This window comes from Daphnia carinata, chromosome 3 (genome assembly GCF_022539665.2).
Source record: "Daphnia carinata strain CSIRO-1 chromosome 3, CSIRO_AGI_Dcar_HiC_V3, whole genome shotgun sequence".
NCBI lineage: Eukaryota > Metazoa > Arthropoda > Branchiopoda > Diplostraca > Daphniidae > Daphnia > Daphnia carinata.
Genome location: NC_081333.1, coordinates 2,479,529 through 2,493,959, shown reverse-complemented (window position 1 = coordinate 2,493,959; position 14,431 = coordinate 2,479,529). Strand labels below are relative to the sequence as shown.

Genomic DNA, 14,431 nt, shown 5'->3' with positions numbered 1-14,431 from the left:
CACATCAGCATAAAATTAGTGTCGCCACCAATCACTCCAAATAAAGCGACTGGTCGCCCATTGATGAAAATGTGATTCTATACATTGAAGTTGCTGCGGCAACATGTTCAATGACGATCTGATTGATCGCACAGTCGTTGATTGACGTTGATCAAACGTTTGTCAATCATTGTAACGATATGGGCGTTCAAGCAACTGGCGGCAATATTGAATATTTAAATATTGATGCAGCAGCAGAGAGAGAGAGAGAGAGAGAGAGCAGTTTCCGTACCGCGTGTATAACGACAACAACAAAAAAAGACGAAAAAAAAGGGGGGGGGGGCTTTTAAAACATCTGTCCTTATAGAAAATGTTCGGGTACAAGAGGACACTACATAACGTGTGCTGTCGTGACTGTGCGAAAATGCTTCCTGACAATTTTTTTTTTTTTTTTTTGGCGTTGATAAGGAAACGATAAGAATTGTGCATAAGAAAATGCGCAACAAGTCAACAAAATGATCGGCTATGAATTTAATCGTAAAAAGAAAAAGGGATGACTTTATTCGTCAAGTGTCGTATACGCGTATCACCCCATTTAGACACGTGAAAAAAACAAAACAAATAAACTCAGTGACTTTGCAAAAAAACAAAGAGAGTAAAATTGCTGTAAAATTGGCTGAAACAGTTTTCCGCATGTGTTTATTTTGTCTTCGAGGACAAACTCGAAATGGCCATTAAACTGATGACGGTTACAGCGAATCGTGTTATATAGATGTGTCCCACGTGACGATAATTCCGTGTGTGTGATTGGCCTCTATTTACTTCGCAATTGTTACATTGGCCTACATGTAGACGTAAGCTCTAATCCAACTGCTTCAACATATACAGCAGAGCTGTATCACTTTACTCTGTATATACAATTGGGTCTAATCGCTCGCAATCCAGGGGGTGGGGCTTTTCCGTCTCCGAGACGAGATCCCTTCTGCAATTTGGTGGCCGTCTTATACGACGCCAAAGAAAAAAAAAAAGGGAAGGAATTAAAAAAAAATAAAAGCCAGGAATAACGTGGCGAACAAATCAATGCCAAACGGCCCCCCCCTTCAATGTAAGTTTGCCGACAGACGCGAACGTAATCACGCAGTTGTTGTACACAGGCTATTTGGCATCTCCAAGGTTATAAGAGATACTCCCTTCCTCGCAAAAAAAAAAACAACGAATTTTCGCTGTCAACTGAAATTTTCTCAATTGGCGTTTTATTTGCGGTTGTCCTCGTCTGCCCGAAATCACGATGAATACATTCCGCCATTTAGAGACACGCGAATGGCCAAAAAATTTCACAACGAGACACAACGTGTTTTGCCGTACATGTACGTTAAATAAAATAATGGCGCTTTTTTTATTCATTTTCTTGATGGCCATTTTATATAGAGACTCTATAAAACCCCAACCGGCCGATAAAAGACATCCTGCGGAATGTTCTGGTAGCTATATTATATGGTCAAAAACAAAAAATGTATATAAATAAATAAAAGCCAGGCAGGTATATATTAAAAAATAAAACAGCAGCTCGAGCACTCAAACAACGTAGAGAAGCATTTGACTTATTAGATGGATGGGATGTCCGTATAGAGCGTCTCTGAACGTGCGACTTGCATGTCGAACTTCCCCCCCTAGCGACGAAGGAAGATGGATGAGCGCACCTGCGCTGGCCCTATCTCTTTTTTTTTTTGCGCAGGACCTAAATAGCAAAAAGGAAAGAAAATGTATAACGGCAAACTTGTTTTTTATACACTGGTATATACTGTATATAGAGAAAGTTTTGTTTTGAATGTCGATGAATGTTGTGTGTCTATAAGGGCCCGCAGCCTGTCTGGTAGGAGACAAATTAGTTTTCGATTGACAAAGGTTAAATACATTTCAAAGAAGGCCAAAAAACACCTGGCCATCAATGGCATGCACAACAAAAATTTCGCAAATGTCAACGTAAAAGGCTGAATCTTTTAAAGCAGCAAACTCTTCCTTGTAGTGTGTGTGTGTTACATCGGTAATGATATGCTATTCGATGGCAATGTACAACGTTATTGTTTTATCCATAAGGCATACACGTTGATGTGCACACGTCACTTCTGCAATGCGCACAATTGATCTAATATAAAAGCTAGCGCATTTATTGCAAGCCCCAGCTTCTATAGTCCATTACGTTTAAGTATATACATAACAAAGGCAATACGTATGGTTGTCGTATTCACTGCCAGACACGCCAATTGTGCTCTGCAACATGGGACGATTGCGATTCAGCGAGGCTCATACCTGGCCGCGTGACAGACTCAACGACCCCCGAAAGTCTTTCCATTTATCTTCTTTTTTTTTTTTTTATAAGAGCGTTACGTAAATGGATGTGGCTCGCATGTGAACTGAATTGTGTATAAGTTGAACATTTTTATTTTGAAATGAATTTCGCGTTTGTGTTTTTAACGTTGCCGTGTGTGGATGCAAAATTGAGGTGAGCTTCGCTTGTTTCTAGGTAGATGTCCAGGTCTATTACGTAAACACGTCTACTGTCAAACTGTGGCCCAGCTCAAGGTGTGCAAATAAGTTGGTCCTAACCAGACGCATAGCAATCTGTTACTAATTCACGTATACCAGAAAATCATACGACAAGTGTGGAAACAAATGTCCTTAGTTGGGCAATACTGCAAGAGGCAAGGTAAGAACAAATCAACCGTTAATGTCGTGGGAAACCATGCGAAGGAAAATATGTGCAAGGTATTTCTAGAAGGGCTTGCGATATGTCAACTGCGAAATGTTCAAGGAAAGGGGCCAATGAATAATTAACAGAGGGAATTTGATTCACGTTTAGCTGGAGGTTTTATCCCTCAAATGAATTTTTCAACTTTCAAAATAATTCAACGTGCAAGAATATCAGAAAGTGGAAGTTCACGAAAGTATATTGCCCTCGAAGCAATAAAAGAAGAACGATTTTTCAGATGTATAGGCACGATTCGCTTCTTCCTTCCGTTTAGCAAATCCGAACGAAAGAGGATCAAGGCTGCACGAAGAAGAAATAGGAAATGACACCGTCAATGGTCACCCACCTAATGGAAAGGGTCTTATTCTTCTTCCTTTTTTTTCCCCCCTTCCATTTCAAGGCGATGGTGAAAGTGCACGTTATACTCGCGTGCAGTACGTTGAAAGCCGAATACATATGCATAACTCGTGCATTTTCATTCTTCCTTTCCCGTCTGTGCGTATAGCAGTACAGCACCAACTTGCATTGCGGTGTGTAGCGGATAAGACACCCAACTATGGCGCCGATACGTTTGAATAATTCAGCTTCCGTAAAACACTTGAAAATTCGTGGAGAACAAAACAAAAAAAAAATAAGATGGTGGGCCTTGGCGGTATGTAGTTACGATAATTATACGTGTGTGTACAGTGAGTTGTGTATAACCTTGGAGAGAGCAAAAAAAAAAAGGGTTCGTGTGAGCGCGTTATACCGGAACAGAACGTGAACAGCATTCCGATTGATGAGTTATGATTTTCATTTTTCATAAAAACAAAACAAGAAACACACATTTTTTTGGTTAGGATTTTTTGTCGCAAACATTTACGATCGATGAGTCATCCTATTAAAGGAACGTGGCGTATTCTATGTAAATTGATATTCGGGCTAATCAATTTTTATTGAAAAAGAAATGAATTCAAATCTTAGTGGTTGCGCCATTGAAACATTTGTGAAACCAGTTTGTTTTTTTCGTTTTCTACAAAACGACGCGTTTGAATATGAAATAGAAATATTGTGAAAATGTAACAAGCCGAGAGCGTTCGTGATTTTCAAAAACTGGCTAAAACCGGTGATGTTTGACTCTCGGAAGTCTTGCGGTTTTGACTTTCACGGATGACCGTGATCCAAACAGGAAGATAAAAAAAAATATATTCTTTTTTTTTTTTTTAAATGAATAAAATCGAATCAAAAACAACTGATTTTTAATGATGATCTGCTAATCTAGACCGGAAACTGGATTTAGTCCGCTGAAAACTGCAAAGACCCTTCCATTCGAATGACGCGCTAGGCGTTTATATAATTTCTAATCAGAAATAATCCAACATTCCATATATTGCCGTGTTATGTAATCTCCCGATTGCACGCGTTAACGCAGGGTAATCACGAAATGGAAAAAAAAAAAACGATGCACGAATTGTTTGAGATTCGCCTGTTTCCTGGCTATTATTGTTGAACTCTGTCATTGTTCTATAAACATTCCAGGTCGTTTCTCGTAGATAAAGCTGACGTTTAAAAAAAAAAACCTTTCTCTCTCTCTTTCTTTTTCTGTCGTCGCACACACACAAGTGCTTGCCGTGAAAAAAAACAAAACAAAAAAACTGTTGGGCTACCAAAGTTGGTCACGGCAATAGCGACTTTTTGCTCTCGTCGTTTCGCCCAAACATTTGCCGAATATAGAGAAAACACGCACTTGATTGTTGTCTCTCTCTCTCTCTCTCTGCCGCCGTTGGTTCTTATTTTTTTTGTTTGTCCCGCTCGCTTGATGTGATTTCCCATGAAGCCTATTAATCACATCAGTTGCAAACACACGGAGAGTTGTTCTTTCTCTGCTATTGCTGGTCATTGTCAAGCACGTTTTTGTTTTGTTTTGTTTTTTTTGTTTTTGTTTTTAAGGATGACACGCACATGTTGAAGCGACACACTTTTCTGATGCACAACAACGAGCAGGTGATTCAACTGGAATTGCCAATGAGTATGAGAAAAAAAAACATAAAAATTGCCATTTGCATTTTGCAGATTTTCCGTTTTTCCAGCAGCGCTTTGTAGTTTGCCATTTTTTAAATGTGACGTTCGCAAAAGAAAACAATACGTTTGGGTGCGTGAGTTTTGCGCATCGTTGGACAGACGGTGCCAGGCAGGGGCAGTTTGCTTTCTACTTGATATTTTTATCGCGGCGAAGGTCGTTTTGAAATTAATTACATTTGTAGAACATTGTGTCATCGCGTTCTTTAAATTTCTGCTTTTTTAAAGAGACCAATTTGTCGTGTGACGTACGGTGCTGTCACATTCGTTTTTTTATTAAATTGATTCGTTGCATTATTCAATAACAAATTCCACATTTTTCGTGATGTGCGCCGGCCTCCCTATCGCATACATCCTTCGTTTAATTTAATGCGTGCCGGATATGATGCTATCCGTCAAAGTGAATCAGGAAAAATGTTTTAGAATTTCACGTATCGATCGAGCAAACACGAATAATGTTTTCCTCATTTTCAAGTCTAAAACATAATGTAGCGAACAAGCCGCACACAATTCAGCGGGAAATTCAAACACAAATATTTTCATAATTTTGGATTGCAAAAAAAAAAAATAGATTTGCCAAACGAACACGTTCTTTGCGTCAATGGTGGCTCTTTGAAATGCTTCGTCACACGCTCGCCGATGCTTTTATGATCGGTGAAAAGCCACAGAACAGAGAGAAAGAGCACATACCTGTTGTTGCATCCATCAAACTTAGCGCACTTAGATTGCGCCATTATGGATGAAAAGCAAAACAAATGGGAAGCCGAGTGAAATGATTTTAAACAAAAGATGAGTAGCAACAAGTTGCTGTGCGTCTTGTTTTATTCAAGAGTCTCACTTGGCCGTGTTTGCTCTCGCGCTTTAACAGCCACCTATTGTTTTTGATTACGAATACAATGGGCCTTGTCTTATCGAATAAAATCCCCTCCATCTCGTTGAATAATATTTTCAAAATAACGATGATTGTGCTGAATTTCGATTTGCATTCCAATGATTTTCAAGTGCAAAGTCCTTTAGGCTTTATTGTTTTTTTTTCGAAAAATTTAGTTTTCATCGTCGGTTAGCAAAGTTTGGACATATTTCCGGCTTATTCTAATTTGGATTGTCACCGTGCCCGTGTCCAAATATGGGAAAAACGAAGCCAACTCACGCACCACCAGTCAGGCATGAATCAAACTCTCGTCCACATCTCCAAGTTTTGTGTAAACATCGTACCCTTCAAGGAGATGTAAACACTATACCCTCTTTCCCATACCCTTGATTTTCTGATGCTTGTTCGCAGAGATTGAGTTACACGTTCAACAGACAATCATAATTAAAATTGAATGGGATTGCGTGAATGATTCGACATGTCGCCACGCGTTTTGAACTCAACTCTTCCCGCCTTACGGTCGAATGATGTCAAGTTTATACAGGATTCCCTATATAGACTGACTTATTTTATTTCTTAAGAAATAATATGAAGTCATTTAAAAAAAAAAAAAAAAAAAAAAAAAAGAAAAGGTGAGGAGGAAAAAGTTGGTGGACTATATCGCCGACGCCAACCTTGATATCATGGAGGCGAGTCAATAATCCAACAGAGGCCTGGACGCGTGTCTGATAGTCTTGTGTTGTTTGGCGGAACAAACAGCCATGAAACATCTTATTTCACGCTAGGCGATCGTTAACCTAGATGCGATATCAAACTTTATTTTTACGCAGTGTAAACTGTATACAGTTGTAACTGTTTACATTTGTATAGAGAGCACTGGGCAGCGATAACAAATTGGGACTGCTGGTTCTCTGTTTCCCTTTCCGGTCTTGTTAGACGCACATGATTGTCACGAATATAGAAAATCTGGCGTGTGCACAGAGACACACATAGGCCTAAACATAAATGTCATGGCCGCGGCCGTGACCTGATTGCGGTCAGTCGGGACGCGGCACTGCTTGATTCGAGACGTGCACGTTATAAAAGAATTCAGTTATAAATAGGCCTCCCCTTTTTGTGCTTATGCGGACGTTCTTCTTCTCATACACGAAATTCATTTCCTGTCGTAAACAGATTGATCACTCCTCATGGGATCTTTGCAATCTACTGTAGCCCCCGTCTTCGAAATAATTAATTATGTCATATTAAAAAAAAAAAAAAAAAGAAGTGGGCAGTGAAATAAACGTGCGCACTATTTGCGGCTCTGTGTAGAGCATCTTGCGGTAATGCTTCACCATAGCAGCGGTTATTTGATTTAAAAAAAAAAAAAAAAGGCCAGCACCATTCACTCAGACGTATTAAATAAGAAAAAAAAAAAAAAAGAAAACGATGCCATTTTTATTACTACGGGGTTTGTACAGCGCACCCGGCGTACCCAAAGAAATGACGGAGAAATAAAAGAAAATGATTTTCCCTTTTTTTTTTCCTGCCACAACATCTTGTTCCCTTTGGTCCCATTATATAATGACCAAGCTTTTTTTTTTCTCCTACAACTAAATGTTGTATGAGACTCTTGGGGAGGGGGGCAGAGATTTCTTTTTCGGCGAATGTTTTTTTTATAGACACATTTATTGATCAGCACACGTAGAGTGGTGAGCTCGGCTCGTACTGGAATGACTTTTTAGCTGACAGGACGACCAAGGGCACACACGTTAAGGCTTCTCCACACTCAATCAAAAACGTGTGCTTCTCCGATAGTGTCATCCGGCGTGCGTAATAGGCATTTGGGTTCGTGACACACGGATAAAAGAATTGACAATGTTGCTGAAAGTTGAAGGACTATCTCTCCTTTTTGCGTGTTTTCTTTTAAATATCTCTGATTGATTTTTGTTTTGTTCGCCCCTTAGGTAGAATATAGAAAATCCGGCTACCATCGATCCGATCACGTTCCCGCACCGCGTGAAAACATTGAACGGACTGCAGATCAATGTCGAATGATAAAAAAAGCGGGGGGAATTGAATACTGACTTGTAATATTTTTCTTTCCTTTATTTTCAAATAGTTTTTAGTCTTTGGGAGAATAGATTTAGTCATTCAAAATGTGCCTTTGGGCCGATCATTTTAGCCTTTTTGCCATCGTCATCTTCCGCCAGCGTAGCTACATGCATTCGGGTCCATCAATTTTCGAAAAGGCGAACGTCGTCCATCGATTGATCAAAGATGTTGATAGCCAAAAGAGGAGAATTTTTCGCGAAAGGAAAAAAGATCAATACATCTATAAACAATATATTTTTCACAACCTTGGTCTAAACGCCATTCCCTTCCGTACATAGGGCGATGATGGAAGATTTTCGAATGAGTCAAATAAAAAACGAGCTGCCGTCTAGCTTGTCTTCTATACTTGTATTCTCACACGATCTTTTGCCGTCGCGCATAAAAGGGTCCGCATTGCTTCCCAACCTCCATTGCAGCCATTCCGATCGACTCGGAAAAAAAAAGAACAGATTAGCATCGCAAGCTTTTAGAATAAGAGGAAGGCTCGGACATTCATATTCATATGGCGGTATTGACAGGGGCTCGAGGAAGACCGAGAGACTCGCTAAGAGTTTCATTTGGTTTGTGTCTGTCTAGTTCTTTTAAAAATCCGGACACGTTTGTGCCATTTTACTCGATATGGCAACGCACAGAGCCATCAGCCAATGACAGAGCCAAAGTCCTTTACAGACGATGGCGATTTGCTTCTCCACGTGTTATTGAAATACGGCTGTTTAGATTCACGAATCTAAACCTTCTCGTACCAGGTAAAAAGGAGTGTGATAGCGTTAACAGTCATCAATATGGATGGCCTTTTAAATCTACTGCCACTGTATACTGAAAGTGTTGAAGGCGAACACAATCTTTGGCAGTTTTTGGAGACGTGCAAATCGCATCAGAGTTTTGGTGAGCTAGTCGCAAATGAAGCTGACTTGAATCATGCCGTCGGCGTCATCAACGGCAAGCTCAATAACCCCGATACCAGGTGAGCTTCCCGTTTTGAAAAAAATTCTTTCTTGTGCTCACGATCCGTATTAACTGTTTTGCAGGGTTGAAGGAGCTCTCCTTCTCGATGTGCTCGTAACTCAATGTGGGACTGACACCTTCACTTCCAATTGTGTTTCGTGGGTCCAACAAGTGATGCGCTTGCTCCACGGTCCCACCAAAAAGACTGTGGGACAGACCGTTTTTAAGGTTCTGGGTGAGTGTTGTTCTTGGCCCCAGGTAGCAAAGATGGCACCTGTAATACCAAAACATTTACTTACAGGCAAGCTGCTGGCATTCTCATCTCAGTTTCCAGAACTCTCACGACAACTAAGCACCACAGTTATTTCGCAACTAGTAACCTTGCTATGTGAGCCAGAATTTTCACAAAAGGTAAGCATTGTTTCACATTTGGTAACTGATTGTGAGCTAACTAGTTGTACATGACATTGAATTCTAGGCTTCCATTACAGTACATGTCCTTGAGTGCCTCAAGAGTTGTATGAAAAATTATGGTAACCCTTGCGGCCCAGTCAAGGTCGGTGAAGGATAACTGTTGATTTTATATGCAAAGAGCATCATGCCAATCATTCTTTGTCCCACCAGGGTGCTATTGAACGACATCTCTTATCGCTGATTGATTGGGATGAAATGGCCACTGATTCGAGCCTGCGATCAGTGTGGGCTACTTGCATGGCGTATCTGCCTAGTGTCGGTAGCAGTGGATCGCAAGGAGCTCAGCACAGAAGCAACTGGATCGAATTTTGCCTGCAGCTCATCGACTCTGTCCATTGCACGATCAACGGGATGTTTAGAAACATCGAAGAACTGAAGGTAAACAAAGAAACGCTATCGGTCAAGCGTTTTACTCAAAGATAAACTCAAGAATCAATGTGTCTGTTTCCATCGTAGATACAAGAGGTTTCGTCGAATCCATTAAAAATCCCAGAATTGCAACATAAGAATCCCATGGTTTTGTTACACGATCAACAGCGAAGATTTGTGAACCTCTGTTCCGCGTTAGTCGTGTTGCTCAAGTAAGTAATTTTTTCATTTCCTTTCGATTGCGGTATCTGGAAATGTGCCAATCTACTTAGGGTCGTGTTGTAATCATTTTGTTTTCACTTTTGCCCTTCCAAATAGCGAGCCATTCCCCACCACAAAGAATGTCCCGATCGATCGACTTTTGGCAATGATTTCTCGCCTCTTAGCGCTTAACAGCAAAAGTCTTTCAAAGACAGCCCGAGCCAATTTCGGTATTTTTCAGTTGCGAGAGATATCTATTGTCGAATATACTTGAATCTATTTTTGAATTAAACAGAACAATTGACCTTGGGATCAATTATCCCTGACCTTCAGTCGTCCGTGTTAGACGTCTTGGCGTCTTTGGTGGCCGTCTGCAGGTCTCAATTGCTGACCCGAGCGACAACTGTTATGAACTTTTTCGTTCAAGTGCTTCAGTGGACTTTCACTCCAGTTGATCGACGTCGAGTTGGAATTGAAAGACCCTACGGGTAAAGACCACTTCACATGAACCAAATGAAAGCGGGAAATTAACAGATATGGCCAAGTGCTATCCACTTGTGTATTACAGGAAATTACGCAGCCAAGTCTACCGAACCTTGTGCTTATGGGTGGCCGCAAGCCGCTCGGCCTGCGGTTGGGGTAAATGTGTTGATGTACTCTTCAGCCAATTGCTATCAGATATCCTCGTCCACCGAGACACGGTCCAGCTGCTAACAGGTAGCCTAGAAGACCTGGAAAATATTTTGTAATTGTTAAAATTGATATATCATTTACAAAAATGTGTGTAGTGAATCCTCCTAGCAATGGAAAGATGACTAGGAAAGGAAAGAAAAAGATGGGGACCACTGGTGTGATTCTTCAGAAAGAGGATTTGACAGCCAACGCTGACGTTTGTCAGATGGCCCTCCAATGTATGTCTACAATCCTTCTCTGTTGCGGGCCGAGAATCAAGCCAGCCATACATAAAGTAAAAATTTTGAACAGAAATAGGGATTATCATTTCTTGACAACACGTTTCTATTAAAAAAAAAATAAAAATAGGAAACTCAAGAGATCGTGTTGTCCGTACTCGTTGACATCATGAACGGCGCTGAACTGAACACACTTGTGCCGTACAATGACCCCCGCTGTCGAGCTTGCATGTATCGGGTATTGGAAAAGTTGTTGCTATGTCCAAGTCCCCAATGGCCGGCACCCCTCAACTACGCTTCTGCCATTTTTAGCAGTGGCATGAACGATCCCAACATTGAGGTAATACAATTTCGTTTGACGTCAACGTACCATATTGTATTATGTCTTCACTCTCTGTTTAGGTGTCGTCGGTCTGTGTTGAAGCCTTGGTGTCGATTCAGTCTATATTGCGACCAAGAGGGCCGACGCTCAATTTTGCTCTAGAATCGAAGCAATTGCGTTGCATTCAGCAGGAAGCGCCATTATTGAACGGCTCTGTCAAGTTGGTTGAACCTGCATCAACGTCATCAGCTATGGTAGCGACGCAATCGACTCTACGTGCTATATCAGTTGGTCAATCGACAATACCAACCGACGCTGCATTAATCAAGCACGTGACAACCCCTGCTAAAAACATTCATGAAAATTCATTGGATTTAGTGGTTGAAATACGCCAACCTGAGTCATCACCGCTACCGTCCAACCGACTATCTATTTCAAATGGTTCACATGACGATGATTTTTCAACACCTCCAATGGGTGTGACGACGATATCCAGCGAATCTCCTGTGAAATCAACGAGAATGATGACGCGGAAAGAAGCGCTGAAAGTGATTGCTGCTGTTGCTTTGCCGACGCAGTCAGTAACAGAAAAATCTTGTATTCCTTCCGAGATAAAGCAAGTTAAAAATGAGACATCGCCAGCCAGGAAGAGACCTCATGAAGATTCCAAACCGACTGTGTTTTCCCCGCTGGAAAAGGTATTGATTTCTCATTACAATTATTCTACTATTGCACATGTCAATTGTTTTTATATTTTATGAAGATGCAGACCGAAGAGCTGGAAAACGGAGAGGACGAACTGGACGACAATGTGGATGCCATGTTAGCTTCGTTTCATGATGTTCCAGCCTAATGAATACATTTTGTAAGCAATCGACAAACATTTAAAAAAGAATCGCAAGTATTTCAGATCATCCTGGAGGTTTTTATTAACTTTAGTTTCTATGGGGTAGCATTAATATCTTTATAATCATTTTAGGAAGCGTGTTTTCATTTCCGTGCCGAAAAAGGATTGCAGAAACCGTCTAGCAATGAATAGGCATGTTGAAAGGATGTGCTAATTAAAGCGCTATAAAAAACATAGTGTACTGAAGTGTGAAAAGAAATCGCTGGGGACTTGTGAAGGCTACAAAAGGGCTGAGATTGGGATTACAAGCAAACGTTGCAGGAAGAGGATTCAACAAGGAGACTACATGGTCAAGAGATTAATTGATCATGGTTGGAAGAGAAGGTGATTCTTTTACGTAAGAAAATTCTTATAAAATGACAAAATCAAACAGATGCGATAATATGAAAGGATCGGACAAGTGAACTCAATCGATCAATCAAAAGCCATGCATGGCAGGACTCAAGGATGGTTAACAAACAAAAAATAGCACAAGATAACAGGACAGATTATATTTCACGACAAAATGCGTCATCTCTTAAAATTCTGTGAGCTTTTTATCTTAATTAAAAATAGCTAAACCACTGTAGTGATTAGAGATTAGACGGTTGGTACATATACATATATATAAAAACAGACGACTTGAGAGAAAAGCATCCTAAAGTATAAAAAAAAGGTGCAAGAGGCAAAGACCGGTGAAAATTTCTTTAAAAAAAATTTATAAAATAGCAGGATGGCAACATTTCCCGTGTTTCTGATTTTTGTTTTAGACTAATGAGTTTCCGTCGTTCTCTCGGACTTATGGGGATGGATAACGCGAAGCCAGTTCCTCCTAAAATGGGAGTCCCGTCGTTTAAGCATCTTAAATCGCTCGTGCAACAGCTGCCGGGCGAATTCTAGTAGCTCGTTGTCAAGGCTGTTGAGCTGGCGAACTCGTTCTAGCTGTAAATAATTGTCGGTATTGAAAGACGCTGACAGCCAATAAGAAGTTTTTACCTGAATTGGCGTTAGTTCGGCTATTGCCTGAGCTGATAAAGTTGCATTTGCTTGGTCAAATGGGTTTGCAAAATCAAGATGGAACGTTCGCTCAAATATGTATTGGCTAGCAGCCTGCTCTTCTGTCAATCCAAAATACGCCATACTAGCTAAGTTCTGTTTGGCGCTTTGCAATAAGATTCTATCACGTTCCAGTTGGTCTGCTGTCGTATTGTAGCCAGTGTAACAGCCAGCCAGTGTCAGATCGGCCAGCATTCGTGTTTGCCGGTTATGAGCCAGATTATACGAACAATTCATAAACTCGTCCAACTCAACGCCAGTCCAGTTGGATCCCTTTTAGTCACAAAATGTCCTAAAGTTGATTTTTCTCGGAAACTACCTATCCTTAAAATCAACCAAAAATACCTTATAGCAGTGAGGCAGACTCGTAAATTCCTGACCACCGCACCAATGCCGGGCACTTTTCCAAGTGGCACCTCTCTGAACATGGCGGAATTCTGACAGATACCGGTGAATTGGATCACGAAGAACAGTGATGAAAAAATATCTAAAAAAAACATGCCAGTTCAGATTAGATCGAAAAAGAAAAATAATGAAGTTTCGAGTAAATGCCACAACCTTCTTTTTCTTGCAGATCCTTCGTACTCGTCTAGCGCACCCTCCACGCAGTCGGTCAACTCGGTCCAGTCTGCGTGCAAGCCACACTTCCAACCGGTTGAATACCGACTGAATAGCCACTGCTCATTGATGGTGTTGGGACGGAAACAATCACAGCGTTTGCGCTTACTTGGGCAATTACAAGGATTCTCTAAATTCAGATCTTTGACAAGATGCCGGCCAAACGTTGTACCACCCGTTTTTTGAATATGCAGAAACACTATAACATCCCTACTGGTGATGTCAAAGCCCAAATCATAAGCCTCTTCAAATGCAACTGATTTAATGTTGATTTTTGAGGGAAATCCACTTATCGGTTTAACCATGGAGGTAGGTGATGATAGGATTTCTGACTTGCTACTGCTGGAACTAACACTATATCTGGGGGAGAGGCTAGAATGCTCTGGAGCCAAACACAGTGAATTGTGACAGAGATAGCTAACATATGCAATACCGAGAAGTGTTACAAGACACAGGCCACCAATGAAGCGAATCATTTTTACCCAGCGCTTCATGTTCTTAAGAGCAACAAGATAGCACAGCTATTGATGCACAGTGAGTTTGCCAACCAACCCCTTCTCCATTGCAAGAAACAACTAAGCTAGACATTTTTTTAATTTCAGGGATACAATTTCTGGCGTCAATAGCTGCATGATACCTTTAAGTATGTCAATGATTTTCAGAATGTGGAGGTATAGGAACTCGAGCTGGGCTATCACCACGGGATTGATATCTGAAGTAATGGGTGGTACGACCGCTTAGTTTTAATGAACCAACTTCCGGACTTGACACGATAACAAGTATGCAATACGTGTGCTAAATCATGATATGCTAAAGCGTATCACTCTTTCTCTTATTTGGAAACTCTTTATGTTCACCTCTACCTCTATAGTTTCTCTAGTGTGTTTACTTTTTCCCT

At 40.8% G+C, this 14,431-nt stretch overlaps 3 protein-coding genes across 4 annotated transcripts in view; 2 read left to right on the top strand and 1 right to left on the bottom strand.

The window, feature by feature from the left end:
* The window catches only part of LOC130693838 (large ribosomal subunit protein eL33-like), a 55,505-nt gene that overhangs the window by 26,730 nt on the left and 14,344 nt on the right, over positions 1-14,431 (top strand). The gene's annotated exons all lie outside the window — the stretch shown is intronic.
* LOC130693420 (proline-, glutamic acid- and leucine-rich protein 1-like) lies at positions 8,401-11,874 on the top strand. Of its 2 annotated transcripts, none has more exons than XM_057516550.2 (13): positions 8,401-8,715; positions 8,780-8,931; positions 8,998-9,107; positions 9,175-9,252; positions 9,321-9,548; positions 9,627-9,751; positions 9,858-9,970; positions 10,036-10,228; positions 10,309-10,457; positions 10,529-10,707; positions 10,782-10,991; positions 11,054-11,671; positions 11,737-11,874. In XM_057516550.2, exons 1-13 carry the CDS (start codon positions 8,534-8,536, stop codon positions 11,824-11,826), a joined length of 2,427 nt encoding a protein of 808 aa, XP_057372533.1. In that variant the 5' UTR covers positions 8,401-8,533; the 3' UTR covers positions 11,827-11,874. The 2 variants fall into 2 exon arrangements, with proteins under 2 accessions (XP_057372533.1, XP_057372534.1); XM_057516551.2 differs by having other exon boundaries at positions 11,743-11,845.
* LOC130693440 (heparan-sulfate 6-O-sulfotransferase 1-B-like) lies at positions 11,885-14,427 on the bottom strand. Its single transcript, XM_059494637.1, has 5 exons — positions 13,474-14,427; positions 13,261-13,402; positions 12,856-13,188; positions 12,659-12,801; positions 11,885-11,998 (listed from the first exon to the last, which is right to left on the bottom strand). The coding sequence occupies exons 1-5, from the start codon at positions 14,025-14,027 to the stop codon at positions 11,944-11,946; spliced, it is 1,227 nt and encodes a 408-aa protein (XP_059350620.1). The 5' UTR covers positions 14,028-14,427; the 3' UTR covers positions 11,885-11,943.